General features: G+C 38.0%; 1 protein-coding gene across 5 annotated transcripts in view; it reads left to right on the forward strand.

The window, feature by feature from the left end:
* FHOD3 (formin homology 2 domain containing 3) overlaps positions 1 to 20,181 on the forward strand; it is a 359,344-nt gene that overhangs the window by 154,011 nt on the left and 185,152 nt on the right. For all 5 annotated transcript variants that reach the window (XM_042868621.1, XM_042868620.1, XM_042868617.1 and 2 more), the window contains exon 4: positions 11,041 to 11,108. In XM_042868621.1, coding sequence (XP_042724555.1) covers positions 11,041 to 11,108 — 68 coding nt within the window. The remainder of the gene's footprint in view (positions 1 to 11,040; positions 11,109 to 20,181) is intronic.

Below are 20,181 nucleotides of genomic sequence, written 5' to 3' on the forward strand. Positions count from 1 at the left end.
AAGAACACAGTGCTGTTGATGAGGAAAACAAGAATTTAGACACTGTTTATTTCATTTCAGAGTAGCATTCTATATTTTCAATCTTGTCTTAATATGATCTGGGAGGGTGTGGAATTTAACAAGCCAGCGAGATCCCTGCACATCAGGTTTGGGGCAGGATCTGAACACTGCTCAAGCAGCCCTCACTGTTAGGAGTCATTTGCTCCTTGTCTCTGCATCCCTTCATTGGCAGGAGACACAGAAGAGCAGGCTGCACCAGGGCTGTCAATGCAACGAGGTCCCGTACCAACACAGAGCTAATGCTCCAGCACTGACTTTCTGTAGCTCAGCATCAGCTTAAAGGATTGCAGTTTCCAGTCTGTGCAATTTAAAAGACCATTCCTCTTCTCTGTTTTAGCTGGTTTTGATGGTGAGGGAGGAAGTGAAATAATTTTGTCTACCAGAGTCTGAATCCAAAACTCTTTTTCACATATAGCATCTATCACAGTGGTATGTAGGATCTGTGAGTCTCATGCACTTAATTAAACTCACTCATTTGCAAATGCAACTGAGCAAAGCATTCAGCATGGAGTTTTTTTTACTTGCTGTATCTGTCTAGGGAGGTGAAACCATTACTCAGATATTCTCTTGTATACCAAGTCAAGCCACCTGTGTGACACATCTTGTTCCTGGAAATGTGAGGTGTCTGGTAGGGCTGTGAACGCTGGCACACAGAGCTCAGGACTGCTAGCTCCTGCATAGTGTTACCTTGCCTGTCAGCCTGCTGTGGTTATCCTGCTGCCTGTACTGCATTCTCTGGATGCTTCCTGTTGTCTCTCTGGTTGAAAGGGACTGTGTAGCACAGGTAGCAGCAATAGGGCAACCAGCAGGCATCCACTTCACACAAGAGTCCTGCACCAGCATGAGTATAACTCGAGGCTCAGTTTGACTTATTTCTCTCATACCCATTCTAGTTTATTCTTGGAAGTTTCCTTTCAGTTGTTAAAATGGTGCATTTTTAATCTATCCCAGCAACTTCAGAGTGATGGTAAATTTGTGGACCTGAACTGTTTTGACATCTGCTTAAAGTATTTGTGCTACCCTCTGTCCTTTCGCAGATCTGATGATTTCTTACTTTCTTTTAGGCTAGAAATCAGCTTATTTTAACTTGATTTCTGTTAATTTAACTATATGCTTATAGGTATATAATCTACTAAGGGTTTGAATTCTCACACTGTCTTTCAAGTAACTGTAGCATAGTTTCTATTTTTCTCAATTTGATCTGTATATCTTAAGTATGCCTGTCACTTTAATGAGGTGGATACTGAAGGCAAACAGATCAGTGATGTCCAGGACAAAACTACCTTACTGCTATTAATAAGAACCCTTGAACATGTCGAGATACCTGGCAAAGGACAGGCCAGCTTCCTCAAGCATTGCTGATTAACCAGATTAATGTTTTTTATTGAGGTCGTGTCTGCTGGAAACTAAGACTTGCTTTAAGGGACTGTTCTTTGCTTCATGACTCTGCAATACTTAGCAGAACAAAGACCTGGTCTGTTGAAATGCTTTGTATTCAAAATTGGTAAAGCCTAAGTTGAATTGCTGTGTCCAGGTTTGGCCACTTAAGAATCTGCAGTGACTGGCAGAAAGCCTGGAGTGTCTCCCATGAGCTCATGTAGTGTGGACTCTGGGATTTAAGGATGTGCAACACAATCTGCAATCACTAGCAGTGCTCCGAAAAGCAGTGCCTTTATCAGATTTCTATCATCACTCCCTGCTGATACTGTCTCTTTTGCCTGCTGCCTTACTCTCAGTTGAGTGGTCTAAGCCTGCTGTCTATGTTTTCAAGCAGCTTTTGATAGCGTTAAACATCTGCAGTTAATTGGGAGGCTGAGTCCCCAGAGGTCTTTCAGCTGGAGAACCCTGATGCACTTCCTGAGGATGGATAGGGATTGCTGGAACACCCTGGTATTACAGCTATGCTCTGACCCATTTTGGCAAGTTCTGTGCAACAGCAAAATAAGCTCAGGAGCTCATTCACGTTCTTGGCAGGAACTTGTCTCTTTGAGCTCAGATGTTTCTGCCTCTTTCCTTGCTGTCAGCATGGATAAGACCCAATTCTAGGGATAGCAGGCATTAGCCTACATTTTTTGCTTTTTCTTTTTTTTTTTTGTAATTGATTGATATAATTTTCTTGTTGCTGTCTTTTTACTAATATTTGCTGAGTATGCAGGGCAGCATGTTGGCACAAGATGCTTTAAATTGAATGAAACCAGAAAATTCTAATAATGACCATCATCGTGTTATTAAATGCTTGCAGTCCAAAAAGCACTGATGTCCTTGTGTAAGCACAAGCGTACAGTTCTGCAATTCAAAGACCTCGTTGCAAACTGAAACAAAGGTTGAAGATTTGCTTTGACTTATATTTTTTTATAATTATTTTTTATCCTCAGACTGGTTGTAGTAATCTCTAAAGAAAACAGTATGTTCTTCTACATTATTTTCTTTTCTAGCAATTTTCCCTGGCTACATTTACTTGCATGATGTAACCTATATTTTAGCATAACAACTACTTTCCTACTGTATTAGTATCCAGGGAACAATTCTGCATCAGTAGGGAGATGAATAAGATGACCTTTCAAGTCTTTGCCATCACCACCTTCTGTAGTACAGTGCTGTAATACTTGACCTCGTTCCATAGCCTTTTTCCTTTCGTAACCCTTTGACTCTTACAAAGAGCATTCACAGCATTTTTTGGCCATATGAAAGTTCTCTCCTATGAAGTTATCAAACTTAAATGCTGTTTCCTGCACCTCAGGATTGAAGAGCTTGTTAGTGCCTTTGCATTCAAGTGAGGAGGACCTATACAAATAAATCCTTGCAGGGAAATGTGCTGCATTGCTTGTTCTGTAGTGAGACTGAATATGCTGAACAGGCAGAGATCTATTCTTCTGTAATATGTTGGAAAGGCTGTAGCTTTCAAACATGCATTTCTAGTGCTGCTTTTTATGTCGTGGAAGGAAGGAAGACCTGCTTGAGCAGTCTGCTCTAGCTCTTTACTCCCTTGATGGACCTGCATATTGTGCTTCACTGCCGTTGCTCTTTCCTCCAGCGTTCAGAAAGCATCAGTAGGCACCATCCTGGATGTGAGACATAACTCAAGGGAAATTTTATATACTGGCTTGCAAAATTAGAAAGGAAAAATGTGAGAGAACTAATTTGGATGCCTTGCTGTCCCTGCTTGCTCATAACCTTCAGCTTGTAAATAAGGGCAGATGCTGTTTTTTGGATTTAGACCAGCAATGATTCCTGAGAACTCCCCAGCTTCAGTCAGTCCATGAAAACCAGTTTTAGAAAAGGTAAATATTTTTTTGCCATAAACAGCCCTGTATATTCTTTATCTCTTCAGAGGCAACTGACACATAAGGTCTGTGGTGTTTGTTCTCCTTTTTTTTTTTTTAATTACTGAACTCGAACTTTTAAAACCATTTAAGTGGGTCTTTTTTCCTTTATTTTATTTTATTTTATTTTATTTTATTTTATTTTATTTTTAATTTCGCTGCTTTTTCCTGTGCAGTTAGTATCATTCCTCTTTGACTGGGTTTTACTGTCCCATTGTAATGCTTACTTCGTAATTTAAATGCATAGCCTACTGTTATGCTCATCTGGTGTTGGGTTTTTCTGCCTACATCTTTTTATTTGACAGCAGCATTTCTGCAGAACTGAGTAGGGAATACAGTAGTGAGTGCAGAAGTATAAAAGTAAAGGAAAAATCACCAGACCACATATCTCAGCCAGGTTCATGCTGTCCTCAGCCCACATCAGCTGGTATTTCCTTCCTTGTTATTTATGAGTAAATAGAGCCTTAATACACCAAGTAAGTTAAAAATGGAAACAGGGAAAGAAAGTTTTTACATCATTTGATTTTAAGATTCCTTTATTCTTAGCATGAGAAGATGTACAGGTGTGGAGTACCAGCCTCCACAGGATCCAGATGAAAAGGCTCTCTTTTGCACTTCACTGTGTAAATGGTTACTGTATTTTGGCATTTCCATTTAGGGTAAATGATCTGCATTTGTGTGCTGTAGTGCATATGGATAGTGTGATAAATATTCTTCCCAGTTCGGTGCATGTGGATGGGCTATAAGAGCAAAAGAACAGTAATTTAAAGCTTGCCAAAGGGAAATTCAGGCTAATGGTTTATCTGCTTGGAAAAGAGAAGGCTCTGGGGAGACCTCATTGTGGCTTTCCAATATTTGAAGGCAACATATAAACAGGAGGGGCAATGGCTGTTTATGAAGGTGGATAGTGATAAGACAAAGAGGGAATGGTTTTAAATTGAGACAGGGGAGGCTTAGATTAGATATTAGGAGGAAGTTTTTCGCACAGAGGGTGGTGACGCACTGGAACAGGTTGCCCAAGGAGGCTGTGGATGCCCCATCCCTGGAGGCATTCAGGTCCAGGCTGGATGTTGGCAGCCTGATCTGGTGGTTGGCGACCCTGCACATAGCAGAAGGATTAAAACTGGATGATCATTATGTCTTTTTCAACCTAGGCCAATCTTTGTGAGTGTACAGAGCTGTACTGCAGTTCTGGCAGTATGGGGTATCTGTCATGGCGAGCAGAAATCTCACCTTGCAGCCCAACCCACGGCCTGCCCTGTGCTTACAGATGCCTCCTTCCTGTAGCTGGCTCTTGGCACCCTCTTCTTTAAGCCTTTGTCTTAGGGCAGAGGGCAGGGCAGAATAGCTGAGGCTGTTTAGTGGCTTTCTTTCCTCTCGCTCCCCAGCAGTGGATCCTTCACAGAGAAAGGGAAGAAAGATGCAGGCTCAGAGCTCTACTAATATGCAGGCCCTATAGAGGATCCCCCTCTGGGATAGGGGCAAAGAACTCCATGCTGAGCTGAAAGGCTGTCCCATCTAATTAGCCAAGCAGCTGTTCTGTCTCTGAATGAAAACGAACTGCAGTGGGTTTTGTCCTCATTGTGAGGCTGGCAGCATTCCTCAGGAGGCAGTGAGGAAATTCCTGGGGTCAGTCAGTGCTGACAGTAAGGTGGGCTCTTGCTTCTAATGCCAGGCTTGGATTGATATACGCGCAGCCCATTGCTTTTCATCAGCTCATACTTTATTGTGGAGAAGTCCTTTTTCCTTACCAAGTGCCTGGAGTTTATCTCTGCATTAGTAGGAGAATATATAGCTAGAGTTTACATGTGACACTGCATTCATGAATGCATAACCATCTATTTGTACAGGAAAAAAAATAAAAGCAAGATCAGGTAAAGAGAAAAAATGAGGATTCATAATATGCAAAACAAAGTGATCTCAGCAGAAGCAGCAATTATGTAAATTTATTAACGGGCAATCTGCCTATGAATGAATCCCCTTCTAGTTTGCGTGAGAGTAAAAGGAGTGCGTGTTATCTTGCCAGCGAATGTATTGGTAGCTTTTGTGGACAAAAACAAAACAACTGAGGGTCTTCTTGGCATTGGACCAGGTCTTTTCTTAGAGTACTGTTTTAATTCGCTTGATGTATGTGTAAGAATGGCACACTGCACTAATTACGTTTATATACAGTCATCCTATGGATCTGCAGTCCTGTAGGTACCTATGCGTGCACTTGAGCTAGTGTGGTTGAAGTCTATCAGGCAGTTATCTTGCAGCCTGTTTTCAGGATGGGATCCAGGCACCTGAGTTTTTGCCGTTCTGCTCCAGTTTTAGCCTAGTTTTATGGTTGTATAAATTAATTCAGAGTAACACCCATTTAAAATTGAAGTAGTGTAGTAATAAATTTAGAGGTGTGGCTCTCTGCGTTTCCAGAAAGGTTTTTGTTTGTTTGTCATAAACAACTTTATTTCTTGTTTACCATCCCCACCAATCAGTGCTGGTGGAAAACGGCAGTTGATTTAAATTCTAAAAGGCAGAATAACTATTACTTCTTTCTACAGAACATTCTAGACAAAAGTGTTTTATTCATTGTTGCAGGGACAAGAAATGAAATGTTAGTTCTTTAGCACCAGCCGGTTTGCTGATGGAAGACAAAATATTACTCCTTCTGTCCCATGCAAAGACTTCAGCAATGAATGGCAGGAAATATTTAAAATGTCCTTTAATTAGATCTGCACCAGGTGCCCTGCTAATGTAATCAAACGTAGAGTTAATCTCCCTTTTATGTTTTTGTTAGGAAGGGAGCTTCATCTTGAAATTATAGCTTAAGGAGAATAAGCATGGATAGGAGATCTTGAGGTCATTCAGGCAGCAGCAAGTGAGGCAGAGCAACTCCCATTTGCGCTCAGCCAGATGTTCGTGAGCCTCTGCCAATAGCTCAAAAGGCTGATACTACATAAATTACTATATCCCAGGGACTAATTCAATGGGTGTGATGGAAGAGGAAGGGAGGAGAATGGTGCCCTGTCGGTCAGAGGTCAGGTGTAGCTCATGGAACGGAGCCAAGCAATATTCAGACAGTTTTTCTTTTTTATTATTTTTTTAATTGTGGATTTAAAAACCAAAAACTGGTTTTCACACAGAAAGTGGAGGAAAAGCCCCAACTTTCATTAGGAATTTAAAGTCCAGTTACTACTTTCTTTAAAAAATTCCTACTTCCCACATAGTCAAAGGAATTGAATTCTCAGTGAAATCTGAGCCTCTGACAATTATCTTTGAAAATATATAGTCCCTTTTGAAAGCTACTGGTGGTCTGATAAAATAAAAATCTTGAAGGCTTCTCTTGCTTTCTGAAAAGATGCCAACTGCAGACTGAACCGTCCGCCTCACCTCCACTGTCATGTTTGACTGGAATTTCTCTAGAAAAAGTCCCTTTTCATCTAGTGTGCGCTGTTTTTCTTTCCTCTCCAGGAGAGTTGTTTTTACAGGAGTAAAAGCAAACAAACAAAAAACCAGGGTAATAAATAATGGCTTTCTTTTAAAGCGTGAAGCTTTCTCTCAAACAAAGCACCATGACTGCGAGAAAGGAGGCAGTTCCAGCTTGCAGCCTCTTGTGCACGTGTCTATTATTACAAGCCCAGTTTATTTGACATCCCACTTGTAAAAAGAGGTGGTTAATAAGGGCTGTCATTGTCTTTCAAGAGAATGCATATAGGCCATGTGGGATAAAGGATGATTTAACAAATGTGACTTTCTTGTTACAGAATGGCAAATAAGAACGATGCTTAGGAAGTTTGTACCACACCAGTCCCAGTTTTTGTACTGTGTGGTTTCAAAAGAGTTTACTCTGATATTGAATGTTTGAAGATGTCAGTGCTGGTGCCTTCTAGTTTCTCAAAACGTCCCTCAGGCTACAAACGAAAAGCAGAATTTCAAGGGTAGCAGATCCCAGTTTAGTCCATCAGTACTGCTCTATCAATGGGAAGCTGCTATGGAGGGACAGTGCCTTTTATCTTTCTCCTAAAATAAAGAAATAAGCAGTGCCCTCTAGTGTTAGTTACCATCAAAGGAAACCTCAAGAGGACTTCTCTATCATCTAGATAACCACAGTTAAACCTTTTCCGCAGCTGCAGATGCTACTCTTTCCTTTCTTCTTCACTACTTTTCTTCAAGAAATAAATGCAATAACATAGCTTGCTGTGACACACTTTCCTGAAATGTGGCCTAGTTGTCAAGTCAACTCAGACTCCCTGACCTGATTTATCTTGTCTGATCTTGAAGTGTAGGAGTGGATATGTCTGCAGTCTGTAGCTGGCCTGTGTGAGGACTGAAAGTTGTTTTTTTTACAAAGGAGATAGGTAGTCCTGGTGTTTTACAGAGTGGCATAGCAATGTGTCTTCCTGCCTGATGTTCAAAGGCTCAATTTCTGCATAATTCAGTCCTGACATAAGCTTGCACACATGTTAATGCCAGTCAGAATGGGGTCTTCTGGGCCACCCTGGGAGCACCTCAGCGTTTTTTTGATTCTAGTAGCAGTAGCAGTGCATACTGCTTCAAAGCCACCGGCACCATTTGTTTCAGCTACAGAAGACTCTGTCAGGGATGTGCCTCTGGGAACTGTGGTCACCTCTGTTCTTTAATGGGGGAAAGCTACTCTTCATTCTGTTTGGAGGAGAGCAAAGCTTTAAATTGCTAATGTAAACCAGCCAGTGCTAAAAAGCGTTTGCTGTCTGCTTTCTCTGCTTTCTGAGTTGTCTTCAGTGTGAAAACATTGTAACCAAAAGTGCTTTTCCATCTCTGTGTTTTGTTTTCTACCATAGCAAAAGACCTTATTGGTTCTTTTGGTCTCTGAGTTTCTGTTGGTGTGTTTTCATAGCCTCTGTTCTAATCTGATCCTTTGGGGACCAGGCCCAGAGGTCCCCATGGTATTAAATTACCTGTTGGCAAATGGGAATCCCATAAGCCCAAGCACTCCAGAGCTTTCACATGATGTACAGGCTTAGAGTTTTCTGATGCACAGCACGTGAAAACAAAATAAACATACAAATCTGTAGAAAGCAACCTGTGAAGGACTTTGTCTTATGTGGCTTGCCTGCTTTCACTGACATTCATCATGAACTGTTGCTTTCTAAACCAAAACATTTTCTAACAGAGCTCAGAGGAGCAGTTCTTTCACTTACCTACTTGGGTTGTGTTCTGTGAATATTCTTGGTGGCTGCCAGCAGTACAAGAATTAAACAGCCATTGTATTACCCTTAGGTAAGGATAACAGGTGAAATGGTTACAAACTTGAATTTCCAACATAATTCAAAAAAGTTAGCAAGGTGAAGTTAGTCAATGCAAGGAGGGAACTGTGAACACTGCTATCTCTGCATAAATAGCTCAAGTGTTTGGGATATGTGCCGCTTTCCCTGTTGACTCTGCTTTTACTAAACTCAATACTTCCAGCAATTACTGATTCTTTAGCTCTAATGATAGACCCTGTTATAGACTGTGGGTAATAATTTTTCCTTTTTGCTGCAGATGGGGAGGGAGAGCGCATTGTTTGTGGTGGCTGCCAAGGATGATGTTATATTCTGTGAAAAGACCAGGGGAAAAAAATGTTCGGCATTGTTTCTCTGAGATGTACCAAAAATCTGCATGCACCAATGAAAGCAACCGGCGTTAAAGGATCATAACAATGGGTTGTTAGCCCTTTACCCCAGGCTGGGTTGATGATTGTTCCTGTTTAAAAAAAAAAAAAAAAAGAAAAGAAAAGAGAAGAGAAAAAAACAAAAACAAAAACAGATGACCTTTGTTAGAAAGTTGATATTTATGTGCAGACTTGCCAGCAGTTAAAGAAATGGTGCCTCTCTTAATTAAGATGATAATGTACTGCCTTGTTTGGAGAGACTCTGCTAATAATGGTGCTGAATTATGAATAGAGAGAAATTAGTAGTAACAAATGCCAGATGGAGGTATCTTTCAAAGAGGAATATTTTGTATAATATGGCATGTGAAGTTGACAGACCAGGTCTTAAAAGGCCTTTATTATTCTTTAAGCTTTTTTGACAAAATTACTCTTTATCCTGCCAAGAAATGTAGTTTCACGTGCCAGTGTGTTTTTAAGCTAGAGTAATTAAAGTATGCCTCCGAGTTTATGGCTTGAAATGAAATTCATTCCTACAGTGTTTTGTCAGTAATCTATAAACAGTGCATGGAAGGAGACAACTTACAACAATAATAGTTTTGCCAACTTTACACGTTCTGCCTTTGAAATCAAAGGCAATTAGAGATGAACAAAACAACTTTCAAAGTGTTTTTAGAAAAAAAAAAAAAAGTTGTAAGCCTTGCTGAAGTTTTATTTTACTTTTTCCTTTGGTTGAAGATGACTGTTGGGAATAAGAAATGTTTTTCTAAAATTAAAATCTGCCATCTTTAATTGAAGCTAATAAATGATTACAAGTTATAAATGCACAAAACCCTTAAATGCTGGGCTTTTTTTTTTTTTTTTTTTTTTTTTTAATTCCTAGGAGAGAAAAAAATCTTTCATTTTGTAGCGTAGTAATTTAAAAAGAAACAGAAAGGGAAATCAAGAGAGAAAACTTAGAATTTTCAAATTTTATTTTCTCATAAGAATATTTCTACTTCACCAGTTTGCCCACTTCGATTGAATGACCTGCTGCCAATCCATTTCTGCCACCCACTGCATTGCAGGTTCTTGCCTGAGGGTCTTTGTAGGAAGCAAAGGTGGCCACAAAGATTATGGTTTGTAATCGACCTTTTATTGCATTTGTGCAATTCAATGTGAAGGAATTTGAGACAGTGTAAAGTGCTGTTTGTAGTCCTCTCTGTCAAATATGTCAATGCAGTAGACCAGAAAGACTTGAAGAACATTATATACAGCTCTACCCATGCATTTCCAAATACACAACGATAAACATGAGACATGTAACACGAGAGTTTTTCCAAAGGCAGAATATTATGACAGGATACAGAAAGATAGCAAGGGAGTTTCTTTTGTCTACATAAAATTATTTCCATGAGTATGCACTGGTAGAGAAATAAATGAAAGGGAATACATTTCAGTACTGGACCATGTAAAGAAGGCTTTTGCTTCATTTAGTAAAAGATCAAGATCAGTTTTCATGAGAATAAAACACTGTTTTGAATTATGCTTAGAACAGACTGTCCGGCTATTTCTGGTATTAACATTCATTGCCATTGTAGAAAGGAATTAACAATAGAAAGATGAGAGCACAAGTAAAGAATGTCTGGAGGGAAGGCAGTCAAGGATGGGATTCAGTGGCTCAAGTTGTGATAACAAAAGCAAAGAGTATTCTCAGTTGTGTCTTTTGATACCGAGCTGGCTCTTTCAATTAAGCCTGTTTACCTTAATGGAAAAAGAGGAATATTTCTAGGCATTTTCAAAATTACCTTATAACGCTGTTTCTTGTTGAACCTATAGTAAAATTACCTGGGAGATGCAGTCTGAAGTTATGGATAATAGCCCAGTTTTTACTTGTGTTTTTAATGAATGAATGTGTTATATATAAAAAAGAAAGTTCCTTTCTTTGACAGCAGTCTAGCTTACGGGACACGGGCACTACCCCTCAACTCTTTTGAATTGTGTACTACCTTTGTTTGTAGTGCTGTCTGTTTTCTTAATGTTGAACTTCCTTCTGTTTTCTTTCAGAAAAACTTTACAATTCCAATGGACGGGAGCTGAGACGAGCACTTTTCTCATTGAAGCAAATATTTCAGGTGAGCAAATAATGGCTTTAATTTTTTTTTAATAATATTATTTATTTTATTTTTATATCGGGACTAACTTGCAGTTCTGGTAGAAGAGAAAATTCAAGGACCTCATTTGTAATATGTGATTATCCAATTGCTTATTAAGGTCTTCTCTTTTTCTGTTCTTCCTTCCAGTTCCTGTTAGTCTTTTAAAAGGCAGGACCAGATGTGGGGTAATGGCAGACTTATTGGTTGGAATGTGTGAAAAAAAGCGAATAAATCTGGACCTCCTCTTGCATGGAAACTTGATAGTGAGAACTGGAAGAGGGGTGTGAAAAGAGGAGCTAGAAGACCTTTAACTGTGGTAGCGGCCCAGCATTTCCTCAGACAAAATCTTGACAAACAAGCTAGGCTGAATCTACATCTAAACCTGTAAGAAAAAAGTGTAGTGGGAGAGCCATAAAGATGTTAGAATTTAGTTCTAAATTAGGAGTATGGATTCATTGATTATTCCAAAGGATACTTTGTGGAGCTGAGTATTACTTGTGACTGATATGTCTAAAGAGAGGCATAGATTTGAAATATGTGTGTTCATTTTAGGGGAGACCTGGAATCAGCAGGATTTTGTGTCTTGTGGAGAAGGGGCTGATGTGCTAGATAAGTGGTGTGGGTGTTATGAAACTGAATTGGATGAAAAGCTTGGATTTCAGATTGGTTTTGCTGGCTAGTCAGATAGACTTGGTTAAGATGCCAGACCAAAAGGAAACCATGACTGGAAAAAGCAGGTCATTAAAAGGGAAAACAGAAAGTAGGTGGAAACCAGAGTGTACTGCAAATACAATCCTAAAACAGAGCTTAGAAGGGCACGCTCTGTCTCTATCAGGAAATATACATGAAATGAATAAGAAAAACACTTCCTTTATTAATATCCATTTAATAAATTTATTAATACCCATATCCCTTTGGAGTGACAATCTGTAATGTTGTCCAACTGCAATTGGTAGGTACAAATTCATGAAATAGCTACAAAAGTTTCAAGCTGTTACTTCAGAAATTTTTATTTTGTTTTAAATAAGCATTTATTCTAAGGAGAATAGCTAATTTCCAAAACACAAAATGTTTTCTGCAAGTTTCAAAGTAAAGTATTCAGAATTTAGTAAATGTCAGGATGAAGATTTTCTTGAGCACTAGAGTAGATGGTGAATCGGCTGATCCATTTTACAGAACATTTTGATAGCTGAAGATGCATTTTCATGGGTCAGAACAAAGCCTTGAATTTGAAACTTTTGGACAGGAAAGGAGTTCCAGTTCTAAAATGCTCTGGTCATCTCATAGCTGTAGATTGGAAAAAACATCATCTCTTCAAAGCATTCCTATGGAAAGGTTATTTGGGAATTGTGAGGGTGCAAACTGAGTTTCCCTGTGAGCTTGCTGCATGGGTGGACTATATGCTCAGAGGACATATGGCAGGTTTCCAAGAATTGTCTTTGATTTCTTCCTTCTGGTTCACCTTAACTGCTTTGGGAAAGTATTTGTATTTCTGTCAATGTATATATTTGAAAGATTAATCTGAGCACTCATGCATGTGTAGCAGTAAGTGCTAAGCCTCTCTGTTTCAACCCATACTACAGCCCTCATACCTCCCATCAAAACTTTTCCCACTTTGGGTTTTCATTTTCTCCTCCATCTAAGTTCTTCGAAGTCTGCTATGTATTTTCAAGTACTTTGTGCGCAGTGCTTTCAGCTGACCCACTGGTAGGATCTCTGTCTTCCAGCTAATTAGGTTTTTCATGGAAATGTTTTAATATTTATCCATCTAATAAATATAATCACAGTTGACTAAATTGAAGAGAAATGAGGAGAAAGGGTAGAGAGAAGCCCACAAACACTCCACTTGTGCAGGAACTTTGGGTTTACAAAAACCTGGACAGTAGAACTGTGATAGCACAGCTGAAGACTTTATCATAATCCAGTCATAAAAGTGGCACAGGTAGTTGATATTATCCTTGTGTTTTTAGGCTTCTAATTTCTGTCTTGGCAAGTCAGCATTATTCTCTTAACTCTTAATCTATAAAAAAGAGATAAATCAGGCTTTCAGTGTGAAAGACAGTGACTCCTTTGTTGTAAAGAAAGACAAATTCAAATCTGGTTTATTGGAAATGCACCAGTAATGAATGTGGTTTTTAAGGTAAGTGTGCTTGACAGTTTCAGAATATAACTATCCTAGACTAACTTCCCTGTTTCCTAGTATACATGATAAAGAAATTTTGGAATGACCTGTTATCACTTTAAGTATCTACTTCTAGTAGAACTGTGGTGTTGAGCAGAGATACCCTTCAAAAGACCTTCATATACCCTCAGAATATAGGCCGTCATTAGTGGAGAACTGAGGAGAAGACTTACTCAGGATGCAGAGTATTCGTATCGTGTGGTTTTTGGGGTAGTATTTGAGGTAGTGCACGTAATATTGGAAAATGGAATGCTATATGATGTAAGCTGCTTTTTGCCTGTCACTTTTGTTGTAGTTAGTAGTAGCATAGCTAAGGCATAGTATGATTTTACATAGTTCATCTCCTAATGAACAGTGAGAAAGAATATCAGATTTTTTTAATATACTTTAGAAAAATAAGTTGGTTTTTTTTAGTGAAGAAAAAGAAATGCTAACATAACGAGGTAACGTTGTAGACCAAACATTTTTGTCCAAATAGTCATACTTAATTTATCTTATAGTTCATGACATGAATTGAAATTGGCATTAGAAATCTGTTTTTCAACATAAACATTTGTTTAATTTTGGATCTCATCATATTTAGTATTTTACATTCTTCAGTGTTATAATGATGCAGAAATAAAATGTTGACTTTAAAACCGGTCTTTATTTTTTTTAATAGTTTTCAGAAAGTTGTGGAGACTTCATCATGTCTTTAAGTGCCAAGGCAGTTCATAACACCATATTTTTTTAATCATTTATCATAACTGAGTTAATTTGGCACAGCTCTGTGTCAGTATCATTTTTAATTTGAAGAGCTTCAAGGTAGTGTGCAGTCACTTATTTGCATTAAGTGGGAACAAGCCCAAGTGTTCCATCAAATAGAATTTCAAATAGTCAGAGCTTTTGGTTTTTCATGCGCAGCCTCAGCGAAGCTTAACAGTGTTTGGCAAAAGCAGGACCTTTGTTTGAAGTTGTAAATGAAAGATTCATTTGGCTAGTACAAACCTGGTATTTCTGTTTGGTTTCTTATGGTGAGCTGTTTTTGGCAAAATGATAAAAGATGTAAGGAGCGTTTTTCTTTGACAGAAATGTTATTCAATTGTTGTAATTCATTCTGTATGATTAATATAGTCATAGCTGTGATCTTTTGCTGGATCGTACTCAGGTATTATTTGTCTTACTTGCCAATACAATTTTCATTGCTCCACAAGCAGGGAAAGTAATGTTTGTACTGTGGGAGCACTTGACTTTAAAATAACTAAGTGTGCACGTGTGTGTATACACCACATGCATATACCCATACAGATCTTACTGATGATCTTTGGACTGCAGTTTAACTCCCTCTATATGTATTTTCTGACCTATTTCTGAGATTATCAGAGATTTGTGAATTTTTGTGCAAAGTGATAAAAGTCCCAGATACGTACAAGGACAGAATCCAAACATGGCACTTATACAAGAACTGCTCCAAAAGTAATGCTTTCGGTTTTATTATGCTAGCCCATGATGTCAAAGGCAGATGGTAGCATGGCAGTAGAGATTGAGCCTCCCACCAGTATCCCATTAAATTTTGTTGCTGTGTGACAGATGGCAGCAGAGGGGCAGTCTGACAATATGATGTCTGATGTAGGAGTGCATACGAAGCAAAGGTGTGACATTGAATTCCTCCATGTGGAAAAAATGTTACCCATTGACATTCATGACACTTGCTGAACGTTTATGGAAACCAAACAGTGGGTGTGGGAACAGTGAGGCGGTGAGTGGTGCACTTCAGCAGTGGTAACAGGAACAGTGGGTCACCTCCACTGCTGCAGTTATTTACAATTGTGGCATGAGGGCTCTTGTTCATCGCTGGCTAAAATGCATAGCTAATGGTGGTGTCTGTGTTGAAAAATGGTGTTTTGTAGCTGAGAATTTGCTCTAGTAAACAGTGCTATTGTTGTAGTTTCCACAGAAATAGAAGGCATCACTTTTGGAGAGATCTACAAAAAATCAGGATCTAAAAACTTCGCAGTACATGATTGTGATATTCCAAATGTGATAAAAGCACAACTGCTTAGAACATTTAATTCAGTCAATCTTAAAATCAGAAAAATAGGATTCAAATCCTATAATTTTAAACTGTACTATCCAATTTACATGACACTAAGAAAGAAAGCATAGCTTCAAATTATGTTGACTGCTGTAATTTCAAAACATGAATAAGCTGGATGAAAATGTGATGTGAGAGAAGTAAGAAAAGTACAAATCATGTTTCAATTATATGGAAATCATGCGTAAGTCTGCATGCCTTCCTAATATTCTGGCAAGTACTTTTAAGCAATCAGTGCATTAGCTTTTCTGGAATGCAAACTTTAAAAGATGTATTTATCAGTATTAAGGAAGAAAAGTCTATTTTCTTTTAGGACATTTTCCCCACTAAGTGTCATTCAATAAATGTGGGAGATTTCCCACTGTCTTCCTTGAGGAGCCCTTTTGTTCTGTGATTAGAATATTGGATAACACTATTGCAAAATTCCCTTGCAGAATTTTCTTCTATTGTTAAAAAATTCATTAATCATTGCACAATTGAGCTTTGTGTAAAATGTTACAAAGAACAGCTATGTAGGGGCCTTGAAAACATTAACTAGGAGATGTTTGGATAGACATAATCTTATCAGTGAGTGAAATCAAATGTCACACACTTTGCCTGCTAAGGAGTCATCAATCATTCTTAGTTGAGCAGAAGGAGTTTTCTGTGTTTGCTTCATTGATCTCCAGGAAGGAGGCTGCTCCTTCCATTCCATTCCCGTGAGCATGACTGATTATTTCTCAGGGTCTCAAGCTATGAGGGACTTGATTTAGGGGCTTCTGTCATCACTTGTAAAGCAAACTGCCACCTGTCCCTGTTTGGATGGGTTCTTGATTAAGTCACATAAGAGATAAACCTCTGCTACCTAACTACTTTAACTTCCTCAGGTAAGTAGCATAAGGCAAAAATGTTGTTTAATCTGATGCTTAGATGCCATCGAAGATATGATAGCATCTTCTCTAGAGGCTTTTCTAGCATTTTTATTTCTAGTACTAAATGGGGATAACTATCGCTTGTCTTTAGGGAGCAAACCAAGTTTTTCTGGCTAGTAAATATGTAAATTAATCTGATACCGAGGTGTGATTTGTGCTCACTTCTTGCACTTGCAGAGAAATAATGTTACCTGGGAAAAAAAAAAAGATCCTTTAGTTATCTACATCTTTGTTAACTGCAATAATAAAATATTAAAAGCAGCAAATTTCTTTCTAATAGTGAAATAGTGTTAGAGTTTCTTTTCAAAGTTCTTTCTTTGAATCTGTTTGAAGAATGAGTACAGCTGAGTTCCCTCTGAAAGAAGGACTGCATCATTGTAGTGCTGTGTACAGCTGATACAGGTAGTCCATCTTTAGAAGTGGTAGAACTGGATAGTAATTCTGGGCTCTTTCTCATATAAACATGGCATCTTACATCTTCTGTGTTATGTAGTGAAAGTCCTAAAAGGACCCATTATAGTATCACAGTAAGATGGCAGTCTGTCTACATCTCCCTCATTTGATGCATGAAATGGTCAAGTTATGTAAAAGTAGTGAAGTTGAAGAGCAAACTCACTGAAGAAGCAAAACACTGCCTTCAGAATAAATGGAAGGAACTTTTTTGGAGATAATGGTAAAGATCAGGCAACACCACAACAATTTGATTTTATAGCTGAAGAAGTGAGAATTTTAAGTGTGAACATAAATGTAGTATGGGAAGAACTTTGCTGTGTACATAAAACACCCTTTTCTTCTTAAAATTTCAATTGTCTTTTATCAACTTTTATCAACAATATGAATGATCCTTTGTAATTCTCAGTTACATCCACTGAACATTTCACCTTTTTTTTTTTGTTTCCTTCTATGAATAAGTTCCAATTATATCTCTCTGATTAAATATCAGAAAAGTCTGAATATGAAAGACTATTTTCCTCCCTGATGTTTTAATAGTTTTTTCTGTGTGTGCTAAAGGAAGAAAACTTTTGAGAAATCTAGAATGTTAACGGACCAATTCTTCATTTGTATACAAAAAAAAATGTGTCAACGAGGATCAGAAAGTAATAAATGAATGAGAAATAGTTGGAAATAATGATACATTATTTCCATTAGACCTGATAAGATAATACAAATATAAACTGAAAGTTTTCAAATTTAAAATTTATCCTTTAACATGGATGTCCAATAGGAAAGAGCATCTATACTAAGTTGCTTTGATTTCCCTAGCCAAGGTTTCATTAAAACAAACAAACAAACAGAAAAACCAATGAGGGAAAGAAAGATTGCTAACAGAGTTTTAAATGTTTAGGGTTTTTTGTTTGTTTGTTTGTTTGTTTGTTTTTTAATGTATGAAATTTTAGTTGTGTAACTGCTACTTTACTTTTTTCTTTTTGCTACTTTTGTTAGCTGGAATTTAACGATCTCAATATTATTTAAAAGTGTGTAATAAACACTGTCTTGGCACTAAGGAATCTCAAAAAAATCTAATAGAGCAAGATTTGATTCTTTTGCATAGCTTATTTCCTCAAGACTTGTTCATATGCTATGGGGCAGCTACTATAATAGCTATGTGGCTGATGCTGGATATCTGAGGTTTTTGAGTGTCTCTCATTTCTCAGGTGGTATTCTTTGAAAAGTCTTTGCATTACTAAAAAGATACACGCCTTGTTTCAAGTTTTATATAGTTATTTTTTAATAAATATAAATACAGATGGGTGAAAAAACAAATAAAGTTTCTTTCGTATTAGGATGTTTCCAAGTATCTTAAAGCTGGAAGTAATTCTGTCTTGAGAAGAACTGTATGTTTGGTATTGAACATTGATTTAGTTTTCACGTGTTTTAATTTTTAAAGTAATACTATTAAAACCTTTACTTTGCCCCTAAGTTACAAAGGATCAGAGTGAAAACACTTTGAAAGAGAGGACCCTTCTCCTGGCTGACTGGGAGCTGTGCTGTGTTTATGCTTTAAAAGTAGGACCCTGACTCTGAGCAGAAGTTCAGTGCTTTAATACGAGGCTTTCCTGCTTGAGCACCGACTCATCCATGTGTAGAATTGCACTGTAGGTGCTTCAGTAACTTAGGTTTGAATGCTGATGCGATCTGGAGGTACTCATAGAATTCACGTTCATGGATGTATTCGTATAAATATGTGTGCATATGTGTTCTGGATGATCTCTTTTCATTTGTTCATAGTATGTGACTTAGCTCTTAAAATGGACTGAAATAAGCAGTGACTATTGAATTAGATGGTATCAGGCACTTCTGGACTGGCAAGCTAATATTTTAATTGTATCAGTGATTTTAGAGTCCAAAGAGCACAGCGTTAATTTAAAGTGTGGGAAAAGAACTATAAATTATATCTTGGCATCCTATGCTCTTTCAATCACTTCCTGACCATGTTTATTCAGTTTTCAAGCCAAAATGAGCTTTTCTAACTGCAAACATTGCAAGCCAATCTTGATCTATAAAATGCAACCTGTTACTCAGCCAATAAAAAAACTGGACTCCAGAAATGGCCTGAGATTTCTGTTTCTAATAGAGCTCAGCATAACTGTTTTATTACTTGATCACTGTAGTCTTATCAATGGGAGTAATTATTTTGCTGTTAAGTTTAGCAGATGCTGTGATACTGAAGGCAGGTAGTAATAATTAAAAAGTATTACTGTGGAGACTTTATTGTGGTATATGTATATTTATGTATTTATATATTCCTAATGTTGGCTCTGGGATCATGTTGCTAGCTAAGCAGCTGAAAGAAGGGCCAAGAGGAACTGGCTATTCATTATCCATTGCTACTGGGGGAGAGCATTTTTTAAATATACATATTTCAAATTATATGAAGAGCTTATGTATGTGGAGCTCTCAAGTAATGGGAGTGAATTCTGGTAGGTTTGCGCTCTCACATTCCAAGCGCTGCCAGGAATTGTCAGGTTAGAGACCAGCTGTGGGTTGGGTTTGTTTTTTTTGGATTGGGTTTTTTTTTTTTGTTTGTTTGTTTGTTTTTTTACATATATTAGGGTTTGCCAGAACTAGAGAAATGCTTAGGAAAAGATCAGGAATTTTCTGTTCTCTTTGCAGCATTAGGAGTCTACCTACAAGAGGTAGACTAATGTTCTGCCCTTCACTGATACTATTTTGAACAAAAAGAAATCCAGATTTTACAGTTCTGCATTTACTTGCTTGTTAACAAGGTGGCTTTTGATTATGATCAGTTATCTAACTTTCTCGTGATAGAGATCCAGATGTATTGTCATTTGAGATATATACAAGCAAATGCCTGCAATGGTGTATGCCTTGCTCTTTGACCTGCCTTCTTCCTCCCTCCCCTCACCAGTCAACTGCTGCCCTCCTGCTACTGATTTACATCCTCCTATGAATAAAGCCTAATCCCTAACCCTTAATCCTCCTAAAATCAGCTCAACTTTGTGATCCTATCTTGACTTTATAGGAGACTTAAAAAAATACAACAACAGAAAAATACTTCTTAAAGAGTGGATGTTATTTACATTTTTGGAAGGAGTTTCTGTGAGTGGACTGTCATTTTAGTGAGCCATGTATTTTTTCTTGCTATTTTATTTTTTTTCCACGTTGAACAAAATTGTCCAACGTCTCTGTTTCAGCTTTGCTCACTTGCTATGCAACATATGTTCCTGGAAGGAGAATCTGAAGAAAAGGGATTTCCAAGGAGACATAACTCCTACTATTAATGTAAAATGAGGACAACATGCTATGTGATTGATGAACACAGCTATGATTGAGGATTTCCCTGGCTCCCTCTCTTAAAAGTAGAGAATTTTAATCCTGGAGCTAGTCAATGTGTGATGCCCTGTGCCATTCTTGAAGGTCAGA

Source organism: Lagopus leucura, unplaced genomic scaffold (assembly GCF_019238085.1).
Source record: "Lagopus leucura isolate 7727_CA_CO unplaced genomic scaffold, USGS_WTPT01 Super-Scaffold_100002, whole genome shotgun sequence".
In the NCBI taxonomy this organism is placed as follows: Eukaryota; Metazoa; Chordata; class Aves; order Galliformes; family Phasianidae; genus Lagopus; species Lagopus leucura.